At 34.0% G+C, this 20,527-nt stretch overlaps 1 protein-coding gene across 6 annotated transcripts; it reads left to right on the top strand.

Moving 5' to 3' along the window:
- The first annotated feature begins 11,978 nt into the window (after positions 1-11,978).
- LOC140814690 (SURP and G-patch domain-containing protein 1-like protein) lies at positions 11,979-19,998 on the top strand. Of its 6 annotated transcripts, none has more exons than XM_073173752.1 (9): positions 11,979-12,113; positions 13,121-13,593; positions 14,201-14,327; positions 16,825-16,982; positions 17,843-17,986; positions 18,310-18,444; positions 18,592-18,771; positions 19,453-19,631; positions 19,763-19,998. In XM_073173752.1, the coding sequence occupies exons 2-9, from the start codon at positions 13,188-13,190 to the stop codon at positions 19,787-19,789; spliced, it is 1,356 nt and encodes a 451-aa protein (XP_073029853.1). In that variant the 5' UTR covers positions 11,979-12,113; positions 13,121-13,187; the 3' UTR covers positions 19,790-19,998. The 6 variants fall into 6 exon arrangements, with proteins under 6 accessions (XP_073029853.1, XP_073029852.1, XP_073029854.1 ...); XM_073173751.1 differs by having other exon boundaries at positions 13,142-13,593; XM_073173753.1 differs by having other exon boundaries at positions 13,145-13,593.
- The last annotated feature ends 529 nt before the right edge of the window (positions 19,999-20,527 follow it).

The raw sequence follows: 20,527 nt of genomic DNA on the forward strand, positions 1-20,527 counted from the left end.
TCTAATTTATTAATTCTCATATTTATAAAAGCAAATACTTGTGTGAGACGGACTCACGGATCGTATTTGTGAGACGGATCTCTTATTTGGATCATCCATGAAAAAATATTATTTTTTATGCTAACAGTACTACTTTTTATTGTGAATCTGGGTAGTGTTGACCCGTCTCACATATTAGGATCCGTGAGACGGTCTCACATGATACCCACTCATTTATAAAAGCATAAAAATCTCAAAATTACGATCTTTATTTGTTTTTGCAACTAAACCACGTTAAAAATACTAAATATTTGTCAAATCATTATCAGACATGCTTAATCATAATTAAAATAAAAAAATAAAAAATATTATAAACCTAATTTGTTATTTTAAAATAAAAAAACATACCTTCAAAATAAATAAATGTGATTAATTGTACTTAAATACACTTAATTAAATGTTTTAATTACGCTTAATTCGGTCAGACTACAGTTTAACTGTTTTTTTCTGTTTTTCTCCGAAACGGGGACGTTTTTGTCGCGTTTCAAACTTAAGCGCGCTTAAGCATGTTTTTAGAACACTGCTATTTTATAGACTTTCTCTCATATTTTTTTCAAATCAAATAAAATATCGTTTATGAGATAAATAATATGCAGATAAGTAATATTTTTTAATAATAAAATATATGAAAATGATAGTTAATATAATGTTTGATTTGATTGATTATTTGATTAAATTTGAGATAATGTGATATTATAGTTTTGTCTTTTTGGAAATATTGATAAAACATTTATAATATTATTTATTAAGGGTAATATTGTAATTTCAATTCAAATGATTTGATTGATGTGAAATAAATAATTGATGATTTTATTGATGTAAGATAAATAATCGATAAATGGATAAATAATATGATGCATGAAACATTATATTAGATTGGATAAAAATATAGATAAATAATATAACGAACCAAACAGTACTTAATTGTCTAATTATGATTTTTTTATCAATATTATTTCGGACGAGATTATTTATAGAATTTTTTTAATATAATTTATTAGATATTGGGGACAAAGTACAAACAAATGTCTTGTTTTTAAATATTACAAATTCAAAAATATTCCTAAAAAATCAAATTATTATTATTATTATATATACGAAAATGATACCTTACACACCTTTGGTGTACTTCCTTGGGCGTCGCTGAGTTGACGCCCACATGGCCCCCATTTTTTTTCAATTGTCAATACACAAAATCACGATGACTCCTATTTTTTTTTCAATTGTAAATACACAAAATCTGGAAAACAAATCTCTTCTTCTCAAAAAATAAGCGATCGACACTTACTCACCACTTCTAAAAATGGTAGAGTTCAAATTATTTTACGAGACGAGCTTGATTTTATACGGGAAGCTGGTTTTGGGCAAACGAGAGACTTTTAAAGTATCAAAATCAATATTTTTGAAAACTAATTTTTATAAACTTTTATTTTACAATTAAAATAGGTATTATTAGGCCTAATTTGTCTAAGATTAGAAGCCCAATTATCCTTAAACAAAAAGCTCAAAAACCTTAAACCATTATGCATGCAATTTTCGAAAATAATAAAAAAGAAATCCTAGGTTTGTTCTTGAGGAATAGTAGCCGAAACACACACATACTAACACACATATTTTCGAAAAAATCAATAGCAAAAACATGGATTCTTTGTCGCCATTCGTCATTCTTCGCGTCTCACGCCGACTATCGTATATTCGAGTGTCCTAAAATGCAAAGGCACGTTTCTAAATTTTTTGACGCATCATTCAAATCATATTATGTTGGTTTATTTATTTTTGCATGAAGAATATTTATGCACGATTCGTTTAACGATATATTAAATATTTTCAAACTTTTGATGATTTTACGCTTATTGGAAAAACATTATGATTCCTAAGGACACGCTGCCAATAGAAGGTCTTTAAGGGACGAGAAAATAGTCGTTAGGGGACAAAATACATGCTAGAACCGAGCTTGGCAAGGGAGATAACCAACCTAGTGTTTTATAGGGTTTCTTGAGGGAGAAAGGCTACGAAATGGTGCATGGATGCGTGCAGCTGGGCCGGGGCTTGGGCAAGGGCATGTGCTAAAGGTGGTTCAGAGTTGGGAAGAGTCCTGGCATGGCTAGGACTCAAGAGCAGCCAGTAGGGAAGAGTCCTTCACCGCAAGGACCCTTCCCATGCACACATAGGTGCGATTCAGAGGGGACGGTTCGTGGATTGATGGGGGTGGTTTAGGCCGGTCCAGTAAGGTCTAGGGAGGATGGCCTGGGGTCAGGGCTCGGGCTGGGGTGGCTTGGTTCATGGGGGCTCGATGATAGTAGAAGAGAGTTCGCGCGGCTAGGGAGTTGATCGCGCATGGGCTCTTGAGTGGGCTGGGGTTGGGTTTAGGAGGGTTCGATGAGGGTCCAGGAGGGCTAGGGCCAGGTCGGGTCAAGGGTGGCTCGTGGTAGGGGAGTCAAAAATGAACCTGACACGGGACGACACGAAAAATATGGGGTTTGGGTTTATGATTTTCGGGTTCGGATCGAAACAGGTCGGACCCGAATGCAAACCCGTAAATAAATTTTCTGGGTGGGTTCGGGTTGACTGAAACAAATATCAGGTCACCCGATGACCCGAACCCACTCGACCCATTATGTTGTTTTTTCAAAAAAAAAATCCAACAATTTACAAAACTATTATCCAGGGTTTCTCACTTTCTAAACTAAAAATTAAAATAAAGCCCAACCCAAAAATTCTCTAATACATCTAAGTATTAACCCTTGTTGGCTTCTCATTTCTCATCTTGTCCAGGTGTATCCTTCTCCGCTTCTCACTCAAGCGTCCAATTAAAACCCTACTCCGCTTCTCTTCTAGCCGTCTAGGTGAACGAACTGAGTTTTATTAAAGAAATCTTCGTTCAGCATGACAATTGCATACAGACCACAAAATATAGTCTATGTTTCGTGGAAAACATGCTGATGGCATTTATTCAAGTTCTTTCGAGTTAATATGGTTTAATAGAGCAAAAGACAAGGGAGGTTTAGATTGCTGAGATTTTTTCAAGGATTTATATTAACAAATAACAATTCATTTCTATGTTTTCACAGCTTCTGGAAACATCATGGTTATTTATTAAAAAAAGCTTCAATTTGAATCGATCTTCCTGCAAGCATGACGTTTGTGGTCCTTCAAAAAGGGTTTGTATGACTGGGAACTTCATTTTCTTGCCCATTTGGGGAGTGGTAACTTAAACTTCAGGAGGCATGTGAGTGAAGAAAAGATGTGGTCTAAAGATAGTGATGTAATATTTTAATGTTGTCTCTTTTTTACTCGGTAAACAAAATTTAAAGCACACAAAAATGATATGTTTACTTCAATGGCATATTTCAAGTAAGAAATAGGTAAATAAAAATGGATGATGAGATAAAACTATATTTAATGCTATTTTGTTGTTAGATTATAATAAATATGATATGATATTATTCAAAGTAAATGCAATGTTTTTGTATTTTGGAATATTTAACATATAATTTGAAATATGAATATTCTTCAGTATATTTGTTCAGTTCCCATATTTCTGTAATGCTTTGTATCATAAATTAAATATATATTGAACCTAAATTTTAGCAAGAATAGTTTTGACACCATGAGATATATTAAAGTTTCAAAATGTTCAAATGTAAAATCCAATACATACATTTTATTAAAATTGTTTTGCATGGTTTTTTATTGTTTAATGCTATTCAACCGTCCAGGTGAAACTTCTTTTGAGTCTTTGACATATAAATTATAATAAATTCAAGTATACACTTGTTTATTTAATTTTGAAACGATGTCATTTATCTTTATACAATGCCTTGTTTACTTACTCGGGTTGTGACTTGTTTTCAAGGAATTGTCATTTTTTTGCTTGTAGCTAATCCTATTGTTACGTCTTTTAATTGATAGAATGAGTTCAGAACATATTGCTCTTGTTCACAAGGAGGATAGTGTGGAGGGTGTACATGTATTGGATTTAGATATTGATGAAGAAACATGTACTAACTTGCAAGGTAGGGCCTCCGGAAGTGTTAAACGAAAGAGACCATTAAAATCACAATGGTGACAGTATTTTGAGATGCTTCCAGAAGTAGAAGGAAAAGAAAAGCGTTGCAAATGTAAAGCATGTGGGACTACGTACAAAGCAGACAGTAGCATGGGGACAGGTAATCTCCAACGCCATATTCTAAAACAGTGTCCTAGACAGAGAACTCGTGATATTGCTCAGGCTTTGTTAGAACAAGGCAATAAAAGTCATGTCATATGGTCACAATAGTTCAGCCAAAAAAGATTTAGAGAGTAGCTAATATTAGCAATTGTGAGACATGATTTACCGTTTCAATTTTTGGAATATAAGGCAATTAGATCAATTTTTACATATTTGGAACCTCAAGTCAATCATTTCACTAGAAACACCGCAAGGACTGATATTCTCAAGATGGATAAAAATGAATACAATAGACTAGCTCAAGAAATGCATTCATGCCCTGGAAAAATTTGTTTCACTTCCAATTTGTGGACTTCTATTGCCACTGATGGCTATGTATGTTTGACAGCGCATTTCATTGATTCTAATTCGATTTTGCAAAAAAAAGATTATCAACTTCTCTTACATGCCTCCACCTCACTCTGGTATTGCATTGTGCGATAAAATCAATAGCTTATTCAATGCCTGTGGAATTCAGTGAAAGGAAAAATGTTGGAAAATGCCGCTGTAAATGATGTAATTGTTGGCCTTTTAAAGGATAGTTTAAATTGTTCATTAGTGAATGGTGGCGAGTTTTTGCATGTTCGTCGTTGTGCACACATTCTCAATTTAATTGTCCGAGAAGGTTAGAAAATAATTGATCATTCCGTTGACAAGATTCATGAATGTGTAAAGTATGAAAAATGCAGTCAAGTGAGAAAGAAAAGGTTTGTAGAATCTGTTATCCAAACTTCACTGGATCCTAAGAAATCACTTAGGCAAGATGTTCCTACTAGATGGAATTCTACGTATTTGATGCTTTCTAGTGCCACATATTATCGGTGTGCTTTTAATCATTTGAAATTATACTAATTTCACACACTATCCGTTGGTTGAAGAGTGGGGTCAAGCTGAAAAAATATGCAAATTTCTTAAGGTTTTCTATGAGACAACAACTTTGTTTTTTGAGGTGATATATCCTACTGCCAACCTTTATTTTCCTCGTGTCTTTACGGTTGTCAATACTTGCAAAGCTCTGATGATTTCATGATATCAATAGCCAATCGGATGTTTCAGAAATTTGACAAGTATTGGAAATACTATAACTTTTTGTTGTCTATTGCTGTGATAGTTGATCCGAGGTTCAAGATGCAGTTTGTTGAGTTTTTGTGGGGACCCGGACGCTAATCGTGTTCTAAATCATAATTATGACTAATTAATCAATTAGTATAAACAAGGTCTAATTTTTTTTTAAATGCAAAGCAGAAACGTAATGTAATTTACTTCAAATTACATATTAAACATAAACATACAATCATGTGTTATCTACAAGAATTCAACTAGGTTCAACTACATATCAGTGCTGAATCCTACGTTGCTTCGAAGCCCGGATCTCCACGCTATCTAGTCCAGCTTCGTTCTCTTCTTGACCATGATCCTATCTCACCTGTTGCCATGTACACATACAAACAAGACAACAGCCGGATAACTCCGGTGAGAATTACATTCTCAGTATAAATCATGTATACATGCATTTCATATATCAAGTATAAAAGCATGAAATAAACATTCATAACATGTATCAAAATCAACACATAAACCATATCGAGAATACATCCTATTCTCAGCATGTACCCTCATCAGGAACATAAATCAAAACAAATCAATATAAACTGTCAATTAGACTCGTGACTCCACATTTTAGACCAGACTCAATCCTAGCCTAGGGATCCCGGTTTCCAGATGTGGTATTCCTATATCGACCAATAGTAATAGAAAAGACTCCAGTTCTATCCACGTCGATATAACCAAAACACCCAGATGTAAAGATGTTGGTATTCCTATATCGACCAACAGTAATAGAAAAGACTTCAGTTTTATCCACGTCGATATAACCAAAACATCTAGTGTCCTGACCTAACCGTCATGGACTGTAGTCCTATGGCCAATACACTATCTTGTGACATCGTGCAATGTACTTGTGGCTATCCCGCCACTATCAGGTACTTCTGTCACAAGATTACTCGTCTAATGAGTGCTCCTATAACTCCATAGAACATGCATTTAATCAAATCATTAATCACAATGATAAAACATAATAATATCAAATAATATGTGATTTAGGGAAACTCGAGTCAAACCTCACTCGAGTTGTGCAATCCCAACTCAACATTAATTTATACCTTTATCTTCTCGCTCAGAAGAAGAAGAATTCCCGAATCCAACTCTGTTCATCCCCAATCTGGTAATAACAATACCAAACAGACACAATATCAATATATAACTCAATTCAAAACCTGTTCTGATCAATACTCAAATCAAAATACACTCTGATCAATGTTAATCGACATACGGTACCACAATACAATCTAAATCAATACCAAATCTGATCAATATCAATCAACCGATGTTTTGACAGCATAACAATAGAGTCTCAATAATCCCGTCAGTCCCAACATCACAGATATAATACCAGAACTCATAATCGGTATCGATACAACTCATAATCTCAACGATAATACAAATCTGATGTCAAATCTCAATCAAATCGACTCAGAAAATCATAACAATTACATAAACAATCTGTTCTTCATTCTGACTTCAAATATACGATGTCTACTGTATCAGAAACACTATATATGATTTGTATTCAATTCTGATAATATCATATTTTCAAATCGTATCTAAACGTAACAAAACTTACGTCCAGTTGTAGCCTGCGTCGACAGGAACTCCGTACTATACTCAGATTGAAAATCAAACGGACGGATCAAAATAAAAAGGCGTAAGGATTTCTGGTAAACCTCCTCGGCCCTTTTCTCGATTTCTTCTCTCTTTTCTTCTGAAACTTCGTTTGTTGATATGTATGTGTGTGTGTGTGTGTGTGTATATACATACACATCGCATGCAAAGGCAAGTGGCATCTTTCCATTCTGCATGACTCGCGCATATGCGCGCTCAAAGTTCGCGCATATGCGCCGGAAGCTTTATCCGCCTACTGGACTACTCGCGCATATGCGTGCACTGACATCGCGCATATGCGCGAGACCTACTGTCTCGTGCCTCCACTTACTCGCGCATATGCGAGCCTTTCGTCGCGCATGTACGCCGTACTCTCTGCCCTGCTCGCGCATATGCGCCGTCCACGTCGCGCATATGCGCCGAGCACTCCACTAGGCTACTGTACACCTCGCGCATATGCGCGCCCTCACGCCGCGCATATGCGTGGAGTCTTCTGTCAAAACCGCGCATGTGTGCGCACCAACTCGCGCATGTGCACGCATGGCATTTCTTTCGCACATATTTCGCGTCTGTTCTCGTCTTTCCCGGTCCACTCCGTTCCGTCTATAATTACTTCAATTAATCAAGAAATCATCCCAGATTAATCTCAGATTACGGTAAATATACCCAAATCATTTCAGATTACGGTAATCAAATTCTCGGGCATTACAGTTTTGTTGCAATGTGTTATTCAGACATGGTAGTAAAAAATTAAGTCTGGTGAAGTCTAAATTAGTTTTTTTGTTTGTGGAATTCCTTCCAAATCAAGTATTAGCAACACATCTACGAGTTCTCGCAGTGGCATTGACGATAATGCTTCTCTTCCTCTTAATCCAGGCAGTGGTTGCATGGATGTTTGAAGTTATTTATGATAAATTTTTTTCTTTTTCTCACTATTTTTACTTTTCGTTACCAATTCGTTTAATTATGATGTAGGAATTTGACACATTTCAAAGAACATAATTTAATGATAGAGCTCAAAAGAGTCAATTAGATCTTTATTTGGATGAACCGAAAATTGACAGATCTTCAAAATGTGTTGTTCTTGCGTTTTGTAAAGCTTACCAATTTAGGTATCCTGAAGTTGCACAAATGGCCTGAGATATTTTGAGTGTTCCAATTTCTACAGTTGCTTTTGAATCAGCTTTTAGCACCGATGGTAGGATATTTGACCAATATCGTAGTGCAATGAAGCCTGATGTTGTTGAGGCGTTGGCTTGTTGTAGAAATCGGTTAGTTGGACAAAAAGGTTAGTGATTCTTCTTGTTATTTTCATTTTAAAGTTGTCTGTTTTTCTAATATTTTATTTTTGTAGAAACTATTGAGGTGAGGTTGGATGATTTCACTGAAAATATTATGAATTTTTTCATAAATGAGGATGATGGATCAAATAATGCTGCAACGGATGATTGATGATTCTAACAATGCTATGATACCTAGTATTGAAAAGTAAGTGAAAATTTATAAATTCATAATTTTTGAAAACTTTCACCCTTTCATATTTTAATTTTTTTAAAATGTCGTTTAAATGTTTGACTTGTACAAACAAATCTAGAACAATGAAGAAGTCAGAAGACAGACGCGGAGCTTGATTATTGTCACTTGAAAGTTGAAAATTATTCTGTGATGTTTGAAAACTTTTTGACGAGCTTTTGTTATTATGTGTTTGAATTAAATGTTATTATTATTGTTATGTGTTTTTAATATTTATCTAATTATTGTGTTGAAAAATTAATACTACAAATAGACAACTAAAATTCTATTACACACAATTACAGCATTACACATTCTTAATGAGAAACTTGTGAGGATATTATTATAAATGTTAGTTATATGACAATAAAGTTGTATAATAAGTTATAATTATAATAAATAACAAAAAATAGAATTTTACTCACTAAATATGACAAAAATAAGTAGTTTTTGAGGATTTGTAGATTGTTAAGATATATGGATATTGTTGAAATTGAATGAATTATAATATAAATAAATATATGATCAAACTCTCTCCATTTTCATCTTAGTTTTGAGTTTTGTTTCCTAAAGTGTTCATATCTCTTTTTACATTCTTCATACAAAAATATCTTTAATTATATTTGTAAAAGTTAATTAAAAAATTATATAGTTTTAATTAAAAAAAACCATTTTAAAATTTCCTTGCCATCCAATGATATTGTATCTGGTCTGGTTACACGGGTTATTCAGGTTAAGTGGGTTGCTTCGGGTTCAGGTTCTAGTTTGCTATTTTCAGGTTGGTTCGAGTTAAGGTTTTTTAGGTACTAATATGCTTCAACCCAACCCGACCCACCCGAATTGACACCCCTAGCTCGTGGTTTGGGTAAGGTCGAGAGTCCTCGAGAGAGTATTGGGGTTCGGTCTTAGGCTAGGAAGGAAAAAGTTGTTCGAACCATGGTCCCAGGGGGGTCTATTCATGGTTCACGAGAGTAGTTTAGGTATAAAAAGTTGATGTTTAAAGTTTGGGAAGAAAATATTAAAGTTGAGATTAATTTGGGATTTCAACGCTTCACAGTTTAGAAATTAAGGAATTAAATCAAAAAGCTCGATTTTACGTTAATAAAAATATTAGAAGTCAAATTTAAGCTTAAATAAATATTTGGGATAATCTCGAGTCAATAAAAGTAATAAAAAATTAAAATTGAAAATTTTAGGGTCTAAGGGTATAATGTTCATTTTACAACTAGGTAGTATAAAAAAGGTTGGCAGTGTCCAGAAGAATCATAACATATGCTAAATAATATTTTAAAACGTTTATGATGAAAATATAAGATTTTATGATTTATGGTAAAACTTTAAAAATTTTACTGAAAAAAATGTCATTTTACAAATGGGGAAAGGACACGATATTTTATGATTAAGAAGAAAAGAAAAATATTTTAAGGGATGTGAATTGACCGTGATAAAAATGATATGATTTTTTGGGAATATCGCGAGGGAGAAGGCCCTAGACGGAGCCCAACAACCAACGATCGTATTTCCATTTTACTTCGTTGCCTCGTGCCCATCTCCATGCGCAATGGTGAGCTAAGACTGATCAGTCGACCAGAGGATACAACGAGTCACTTTCAAGGATAAAATTTCACTCAAAATGATAAATGAATGAAAGCTTTACGATTTGACGATTTATGATTAAATTATGCTTATAAATTGATGCTAGATTACTTTTAATAAAAATACGATTTTAATGCATGTGTTTGTATATGTTTTATTTGTTACTCATTTTTAGAACGTACTGAATTATTAGACTCACTAGATTTGATAAAAAGGATATGATTTTTTGAGAATATCGCGAGGGAGAAGGCCCTAGACGGAGCCCGTTTACGGGAGAAGGCCCCAGAGGGAGCCCAACAGCCAACGATCGTATTTCCATTTTACTTCGATGTCTCGTGCCCGTCTCCATGCGCAATGGTGAGCTAAGACTGATCAGTCAACCAGAGGATACAGCCAGTCACTTTCAAGGATAAAATTTCACCCAAAATGATAAATGAATGAAAGCTTTACGATTTGACGATTTATGATTAAATTATGCTTATAAATTCATGCTAGATTACTTTTAATAAAAATACGATTTTAATGCATGTGTTTGTATATGTTTTATTTGTTACTCATATTTAGAACGTACTGAATTATTAGACTCACTAGATTTGAATGCTGCAAGTGAGGATGAGGTTAAGGGAGGGGCTGACGCTTAAGCGGATCGAGGCCGGCAGTACATTCCCGAGGGACACTTAATTTCCGCATTAACTTGATAATCAAAGTTTTGAAATAAAGATTTTGATAATGATTTATTAGAGATTTTTATACTTTATTTTGAAGTTAGTTTTGATCATGTTAAAAGGTGGAAGTTGGATTTTTGTTAATAGACGATTTATGGATTTTATGCACTTAAGATTTTAAATGTTAAATTAAGTTTTTGGTTATGAAAATGTTGAGCTAATTTAAATGTAAAAGTTAGAATTTTATGCTTCAAAAACAAAAAAAAAATTAGTAGGATTTTAAAGTTAAGAAGTAGGAGACGTTTCAAAAATATTCACACTCTAAAATCTAGCACAAAAAATAAACACATTTATTAGTATGATATAAATTAACAACGATATTTCATAAAATGAACAATATTTAGTTACTTGTAAAAGATGAATGAATCCACTTTTATGGAAGCTACCGCACCAACTGAAATCTGGATAATTCCCACGGCGTGCGACCAAATTTTCATAGCTTCTAAACTTACTTTCGAGATCTTTTCTAAGTCTATAAAGTACTTACTCGAAAGCTATTCTACCTCATGGATATTTAATAAAACTATCAAAATTATTAACTAATCTAATCCATTCTAAATCTACTGTATAATTTTTATTTTTTCTTTGTGTACCCAATACATCTGCCACGAACAAAATACTGGTCAATTTCAACTTCTCTACGTTCATCTCTTTCTCTAAGTCATTCTCATACTCATCCATTATAACTATGAAATCCCTTAAACCTATATTGTCTCTTCCACCAAAATGCCTCAATCTACATTCATCTTCCTCAAGTATCACATAATAAAATTTTGAACAATTTAGCCTCGTTAGCAAACAATACTCTAACAATAAAAATCATAAATGTCATTTACGATATACCATCCAAAATTCATTACATCCACTGTCATAACTATATCTACTCATAAAAAACCATAATAATTGATTCAAATTTTTATAATCCTTAGCACATATAATTAAATTACCAAATTGTGTATGCTGGAACAAATATAAGTTGAGATGTGAATTGAGTTGAGTTGACTGAAGTTGAATCGTATAAGTTTTTTATTTAATTAAATTATAAATTTTATTATATATAAAATTAAAATAAAAATTTAAATACACTAATAAAAAAATTAAATTTTAAACTAATTTTTTTAAAAAATAAAAAAATAAATTACATTTAACTCTTTTTTTTTTAACAAACACTTCCCACAATCCGGTTTTCCTCGTTTTCCCCTCAACTTTTTGTGTTGCGGCTTTGGGGGAAAAAGACTCGATTAGGGTTCCGATTTTGGTCTTTGCATCAACCTTTTTTCAAGTTATCCATTGATTTCACCGTTCTTCCGGTAACATTACGTTCTTTTTATCAATCAATTGATGTTATTTGTCAAATTTGGGGTTTCGGCACTGTTCGCATTAAAAAATCGTATATTTTTGCAACAGATACAAAGCTTCCAATTATTTTGGAGATTTTGATTTATTATTCGATCGCATTAGTCTGATTTTTCTTTGTTGTTGTTCTTATTGGTAAATTGAAGCGTCCAATTTGGTCTAGCTACGCTTTAAGTGGTTCGTGATCGACTGAAATGATTTTATGATTTGTGAATTTTCCTACAGTTCTTGTATGGGTTGTATGGAATGAAGATTTATTTGTAATTTTCTACCAAGGTTGCTTTTCTGCGCTGCTTGTTTTTCAATAGAAAACAAAGTAACTAAGCTATTTATCTTTCTATGAGTTCATACTTTTTTCTATCTTTTCCCTTTTTTCTTGTTTGTGATCAAAATGGGAAAAAGTTACTGGAACAGGATTGTCGCCGTTTAAATGAAGTGCTGTACCTTTATATTTGCATCTGCCGAGTTTGGGAGTTTCTTTTAGTTGTGCTGCTTTTCTGTGTTGGATGTTATGTTTGAGTTGTATATTGTAATATATCATTCTACTCGATGTAGCAGAAATACTTGGCCTTCTAATCAAGTTGAGTTACATTTAAACAAGTTGGACTTTTGGCCTTGCCATTATTGCATATCCCTTAGGAAATCAACCCTTTGTAATCAGTTACAGTTGCTTCTTCGAGCGATGTAGATCCTAATTTTACGTGCAATGTGAAAGTCATTTCTTCACTGTTATGTTACTGGTAAAGAGGAGTGGCTTAAAGATATTTAACTTAGGTTGACAGTTAAATAAATTTTTCTTTCTGAAGTTTTCATTTATGATCGAATGGTTATTTTCATTTATTCCATGAAAATGACCACTTTCTGGAACTGGAAAATTTTGTCTTAATGTGCATCCACTTAAAGAGATGTGCTTCTGTCAATAGCAAGAGTTATCTGATGGACCACTTCTATGGCTAAATAGCTTGTGAGATTGCTTGTTTAGCAGTGAGTAATTGCAAGCTCTGTGAAAGATAGCTGGCACTTAGGCAATGGACAAAGCAACAGATCGTGGCATTTTTGCTAATGATGGGTCATTCATGGAGAGGTTCAAACAACTTCAACAGGAAAAAGATAAGAAGGATGAAGTACAGAAGAAGTCTTTGTCGGGCTCAAGTACATCTGTGAATTCATACCCTAAAACAGTCAAAAGTAAACCAACTCTGAATTTTAAGGCTAATAACTCTCAGAAAATTATCCAGTCTCCTTCAAGTGGAAAACTTGCCTTCAGTTTGAAACAAAAGTCAAAACTTGTTTCACCCGCTGTTAAATTTGATGAAGATGAGGATGAGAATGAAGATGAAAAGAATCATGGAAATTCCTCAGATGATGCACCTATGAAGCGACCAAAATTGGCCGATCATAGTGCTTCTGACCAGCAGTCTCAAGCTGATGTTGGTAACTACTTTTCCTTTTTTTTTTTAAATTATCTGTGAATTTTAATTGTCGCATAAGTTTGTCATTACTCGATGTCATCCTTGATCCTTCACATTTAGATCAATTCCTTTGGTTTTCTAGGTTGCATGGTTCTATATAGTTCATATGAGGCTGGCTCCTGGATATAATGTTTCCAGTTGATAAATTTGTGCGTTTTTCCCCGTTTCATATCAATCAGATGTTTTTGGTTCATGCTTCCTTTGTATATTTTTAATTTCTTCTCATTTATTTTGATTGGCGCTCCATTAAGTTACAACTTGCATTGGCTGGTAACACTAACACCATCGTATGTTATACTATTTTCTGGAAAATTCACCTGAATTGTAGTTAGTCCATGTCAGAATTTGGCAAAATATCTTTGGATTTTTGCCTGAGCTTGTTGATACGTAGGGTAAGACATTCTTGTGTTACTTCTATCTGATGAATGCAGCTTAAGACTAAAGATTTGGAAAATCTTTGTCAGAGGAAAGGAGATGTCTCAAAATTTGGAGACTTTGGCACGCCTGCTTCAAAGTAATTCACACTTGATAAGTCTCTTGTTACTAATCAGTTTATTAAGTGCATGCAGTACCGCCTTTGCCAAGTGACCTGACAGTGAGGAAAGTAGCAGACAAACTAGCAAGTTTTGTGGCTAAGAATGGAAGGCAGTTTGAGCATGTAACACGACAAAAAAACCCTGGAGACACTCCCTTCAAGTATGTGGTATTCCTTTCTTGTGTATGTTAATAGCCCACTTACTTTCTTATAGAATTGTGTTATCTCTGTGAATTCAACTTTATACCATTATATGATCTTGTAATTCTTTCTGAAAACTGATTTTCTTTGGGTAGTGATGCTCTTTTTTTAGTTTCTTATGTCTGACCTCTGTTTAGCTTTGCTTAATGTTGTCTACTCATTTTTTAGGAAGAAATTCGAGCAACTGAGATACATGTATTTCCTAAAAAGGAAATGAGATTAGGCCATGAGAAGAAGAATGCTATTCAGATTTTAGACGGTATGCCTGTTGATAATTTTTCTAGGAAGAAAGCTGTACATGCGGTCATATGGGTTTAGGTCCATCAACATGTCAGAGTCAAACGGGATTCAACTTTTTCCAGATATATTTCCTACTTACGTCTGAGTAGGTCTGGAATAAGATCTAGGTTATATTTTACTTCCAGACAAAAGTTATAGACAAACCACAATAATGAAAAATTTGATTATGGTAGTGGTGTATAGTGGTGGCACAAAAAAAAAAAGAAAAATCTGAAAAGATTGAATCGGATGCAAACATAAAAGGAGAAGGAAAGTAACTAACTAGAGGAACAAGAAACTGTAGATGAAGAGTAGGAAGTGGAACAGAGACGGGATTGGAATGAGGAGTAGTATGATATTAAGGCTTTTTTGTAAAATGTTTCACGTGTAAATAGATGGAACATCGGCTGTAGTTTTCATTTGGTGTGTTTAAATAGATTTCATTTTGACATTTGACATGAAAAATAAAATGGCAGGCTGCTATACAAATTAGTTCTGTATGATAAAAACATATAGTATCCATATTTATTTAAGGCGCAAGGCACACTAAAGCTCATGGGCGTGATGCCTGATATGCAATGTGCAGGGCGAGGCGCGCGCCTTATCGAAGTAAGGTGCAATAGGCATAAATTTTAGAATTCACATATATAAAGACTAAACTGCATTTTACAAAGATATTACGTAAAAAAAATATGTTTCACAAAAACTAAATAATAGTGCGAAATTGCAAATAAAAATTTAGTAGTAAATATCTAGTGAATTACAGGATCTTGTTATAATTTACTGTGAAAAGGAAAACAAAATTAATAAAGTGTCTACCACAAAGGAGAGAAAGAGCGTAACATTAGAACCCAAATAAATCTGTGCTGTGCATCATTTAGTTAATTAAGTTGGTTAGTATAGTGGGCTTGGGTTGTTGGGCTTCAGTTAATTGTGCCCAGTATAAGCGCATCACTTTTATATTGGAATGACCATTTTGGGCATTGTTTCATTAAGTGCGCACTGACATGACTGAACCACAATCTGTGCTTGGCATAGGCGCGCCTAATGCATGAGGGTTGCCTGGGTGTGCCCTGCGCCCGAGTGCAGCCAGGTGCTCGCATTCACAACTGTTATAATATCTAAAAAAAATTGGATCTTTTATGGAACTTACCAGTAAATTTTGTATTTGCAAATGGGCTCATCCATAAAAAATCCATGAAAGGCCCTAAATTACCGAACCTAACTAACACCAGATTTGGATGAATATTCAAATGTATATTTTATTACTTTAGCTAGAACATGTGCAAATTGTGAATCATCATACAGGATTCGTTGCTTCTCGTCTTTTAATAGAAAACACAGATGTCTACTTAGTAAAATTCTTTTTCTTGTTAATTTGTTTTAATTGAATTAGATATTAGTTTTAATTGGTTAATTTGGTAAAATGCACGATACTACGGTCATTTATGCAGCAAGTGGTTTATGCATGAAATCTGTTATGCCTAAAAAAGAACGATTGGTTTCTAAGTTCTTTCTTTACTCTGTGTGGTTTATGCAACATACGAGATGCTTTTTGAATGAAGTAGGCATAAAGCAGGCTACTAGAAAACATTTAGAATGCTACCTCTGATCCTCAGTTCTCTCTCTCTCTGATCTTATTGATAAAGCTATATTGCTAGCCATTATGCATATTCAGCTTCTTCACCTCCATCGTTTTCTTTACTGGAGGCTGCTTGGAAATTTATTACCAGTTGTTGGCAAGACTGCTTTATATAATTAAAATTGGATATAAATATTCTTAAGACCCAGAATGCAAATACTTTCTTGTGTCTACATCTATATTTTGTGGGGGCACTACATAAATTCATGTATCCTGTATGTAAGTGAAATTTTTAAGTATTGAGGCAATCTAATGATGTGGCTTAGAATGATTTTTGTAAGATGCACTAAAATGTCAAGTAGGAAGATTTGTGATTGATAAGCAGGCTGGATACTGATTTAGTTGGACTTCAAATGGTCATGACAGTCTTTTGTTGTATGATTGGTTTTTCTTTTGCGTTTTATTTCCTTACTTACCATCTAGCCTTTAAATGTTTTGTGAGAATTACAGTTTGTTTATTCTTAAAAATTGTTGTTACTTTTTCTTTAAGCTTAATATAAACATTTCGGATTTCAATTTGATTCCATTCCGTGCAGGTTTTTATTTGATGAAAACTGCTCGGATTACAAGTATTATCTGTATCGACTCAGTGAAGAGCAAAAGGGTTTGGCCCAAAGTAGGGATTCCCAAACATCACAAAATGGTTGGTGTATTGATTCTGTAGTACCTGCTATGAGTTACATTCCAAAGTACTGTTTGAGTGCAATATTTAAGAATGCTGAAATCACCTTATCCAGTATGTTATCAATTCTTGTAACCTTTTTTAGTCGTGTTTGTAACTTGCCATTCATCACTTGGAATCATGTGTTCATCTTCTTTAGACTCCAAATATATGGCTCAATAAATTTATCAACTCCACCAATACGGTTATGCTTATATCATATCATTGTGGTCTCACATAAGCAAATAATGAAAAATTGAGTTCACTGAGTTTTCTCTCTTTTTATTTCTCCTAGTTGATCAACTCTAATTGTGTCACAGACCCTAAAGTATACCCTTCTAATTGTTGAGGAATTTCTCCTCTTTTTGGCTTCTACGCCCTTCCCTGCTGAATTCAAGTGGATTCGTTGAAGCAAAATTTCCCCGTGTGGGCCATGGATACAACACATTAGTTGGTATTATTGTTCCATAAGATGCATCCTTTTCTAAAATAGCCAGGCTCTTTTGGTGTTTGATCTGTCTGTATAATTTCTTAGTTTGTTGCATGCTCAATTGATTGAGGGATGAGTATTTTTTTGATTGGATCACATTGGTGTTTTAGATCAAACTTAAATTTGAGATATTTCACTGTAGCATCTTTTCCCGTTTCTTTGTTGCATGATGAGAGGCTTGTGATTTTATCGTGAAGTTGTTCATTAGTTTGTAATTTGTGGCCTGATAAAGTGATTAGTTTGTATTAGTCCCCTTCTATTCCTTGTTTTCCTTTCTCATGTTTTTCCGTGGCACCACGTGGTTATAGCTGTCACATAAATTTTTGTCCTGTGCATGAAATTTATGATTTTAACTGTTTAGTTTTCAAGTTGTTGCGTTGGTAATTTGGCTCAGTTTGTATAGACACTGCAACCCCCCATTCAGGAAGTAGTTCTCAGAGGCCACATAATCAGCATTCAAAATATCAAACTCCTTCCTCAGCTTTATACGAGTCTACAGAGCATATGGAACATACTCATTTATCCCAAATAACAAGTGGAAAAAATGGTCTCTCTCTCTGCCTGCATTTTTTCTTCAGATCTTTGTTAAGCTTTATTAACTGCATCATCGGGGAAATATATTCTATAATAATGAAAAACTGAGTTGACTTCTGGTTTTCTGTGAGATAAGCTATTGCAGCTGTCAGTACTTTAGTGTTGTATGGAGTAGCAAATTGTTTTGAGGCACTATGAAATGTTTCTTTGTTAATTCCTGGGAGAAATTTGCTGCATGCCAGTGAGTTGCATAATTGTATGTATGATATGGAGTATGGGAAATGGGTACTGGACCTTTTCAATGCTTATTATCCTTATTGTGCCAAATAATGATAGGTGAATCAAGTACCCCAACTGCCACAGACCCTATAGCGATGATGGAATTTTACATGAAGAAGGCTGCACAAGAAGAGAAATTGAGGCCTCCTAAACCATCAAAGGATGAGATGCCGCCTCCTGCTGCTCTCCAAGGTTGATTCGTATTTAGGGTTCTCCAAGTTTTGTATTGTTGTCCTTTTTTTTATCTACAGTGAATTTTTTTTGGATTCCTAGTTTAGTGGTGTATCATTCAAAAGTTTTAATTTTTTGTTGTACTGATGATGTCTTCTCAATGTGCAGCGTCTGCTAAGAAAGGACACCACATGGGTGATTATATTCCTCTAGAAGAACTTGAAAAATTCATGGCTACCTGTAATGATGTTTCTTCTCAGAAAGCTGCAAAAGAATATGCAGATAGAGCAAAAATCCAGGCAGATAATGTTGGTCACAAGCTTTTGTCGAAAATGGGCTGGAAGGAAGGTAAAGGGAAGGGATCACAATAATGGTACCTTGACACATGAATAGTGATCTCACTTTAAATTATGTAATAGATTTCGTCTTTTATGGCCCTTGTCTGTTCAAGTCAATCTATTTTCTGAATTTTTTTCATTTATCGTATTAACATTTATGTAAGCCTCTTTCTCAGAATCACCCTTCTTAATTGTTTCTTTAGCTGCTAATCTATCGAGAGTGAAGATATTCTAGAGCATATCTTATTGTTTAGGGTCATGGCTTTTTCGTTCTGTATATTCTTAATGGATAGTGAACTTATTTCCTGTTTTGGTCGTGTCTTATGGGATACTTGTATTTTGTCTCGACTTCAACCTTAATAACAATCATAAGATACACGTACCAAGATATCTTTGATGTCCATGCTTCCAGGTTGCAGGAAATCACCTCGGTGGATTATTTATTTGAACAGTGATTGACTGATTGTCTATGAAATGTCATTTTTAATACCTGACCATTGTTAATTTGCTTTGGCTGTAAACGTAATGGTTCCGCCAAAACTCTGTCTGCCCTATTATCTCCCGAGGTTGTGGGAAGTTGGTTCATGATCATAACTTGGGATCTCTGTTTGATTGTCTTTGTTTATGGACAGCTGTGAGAGATTGTAGAATGCTACTTGAATTTCTGTCTTGATTTGATTGTGAACTGCAGGCGAGGGCCTGGGGAGCTCCAAAAGTGGAATTGCTGCACCAATTATGGCAGGTGATGTAAAAAAGGATAACCTGGGCATAGGTGCTCATGCTCCAGGTGAGGTTACTGCTGAAGATGACATATATGAGCAGTACAAGAAGCGAATGATGCTCGGTTATCGCCATAGACCTAATCCCTTGGTATAGTGTATAAGTTATTCTTAATTTATTCATATTTAGATACCCAGTTTATTTTCTTCGCCCCGTTGTATTTAGCACACATTGTTCTCGCAAGATTGATCTCATGCATCTCGGTGATTTGCTTATTGCAGAACAATCCACGGAAATCGTATTACTGAAGACAATGTCTCTGGTTCTTGAGGATAATCAGAGGATTCTAAGTTCTTTGGATTGAATCTGTGCTGCTTGCTTGTGTTTCCTCAATGTGCCAAGGTAGTTCCTGATTACCGTCTTCTTGAAGCCGTGCTGCAAATTTTAATTGAGGTTGTATCAAACAACTTTAATTTTTAATATCGCACCAGTGTTGAAATTTACATGTTTATTTTAATTTTTTTTCCTTGTCGATTAAGCACTTGGAATGCGATTCTCCGAATGCAGATAGTGTTCTTGGTTCACAATATAATATATGTTAGATCGATTATTTTCAATGTATTAGAATTGATTGGTAGATGAATTTAAAATCGATGAATTTTGATTATAGTTTGATTGATTACAAGGAAAAAATATATGAAACTCTGAATTCACACGTTATTTATTTAGTAAAATTTATTTTAAAAGATGAACTCGAAATCTAATCGAAAAATTAATATATTAATCAGAATTACATTCAGTCTTGATATTTTAATGATATTCACAAGTCACAATATATCAATTTAGATCATTTTTAAAAGAAATGTAATTCAGGAATTCAGAGACTGACAATAATTAAATTATGGTTGAGGATTCGAACCGTTATCATTAAATATAATATAAATATAAATAATTATTAATAATATTTATGGTTAATTACATATACGATCTTTGTGAAATCATGTTGAAAGTCCTCCGTGATTATTAACTAAGTGGGGTGTATTCAA

Source organism: Primulina eburnea, chromosome 15 (assembly GCF_022965805.1).
Source record: "Primulina eburnea isolate SZY01 chromosome 15, ASM2296580v1, whole genome shotgun sequence".
NCBI classification, from domain to species: domain Eukaryota; kingdom Viridiplantae; phylum Streptophyta; class Magnoliopsida; order Lamiales; family Gesneriaceae; genus Primulina; species Primulina eburnea.

Bases quoted from the DNA above. Each gene is read 5' to 3' on its own strand.
- LOC140814690 (XM_073173750.1), top strand. From the start codon at position 13,188: ATGGACAAAGCAACAGATCGTGGCATTTTTGCTAATGATGGGTCATTC. The intron at 17,987-18,309 runs GTCTCTCTCTCT...AAATAATGATAG, and splicing joins AATAACAAGTGGAAAAAATG to GTGAATCAAGTACCCCAACT. The intron at 19,632-19,762 runs GTATAGTGTATA...TGCTTATTGCAG, and splicing joins GCCATAGACCTAATCCCTTG to AACAATCCACGGAAATCGTA.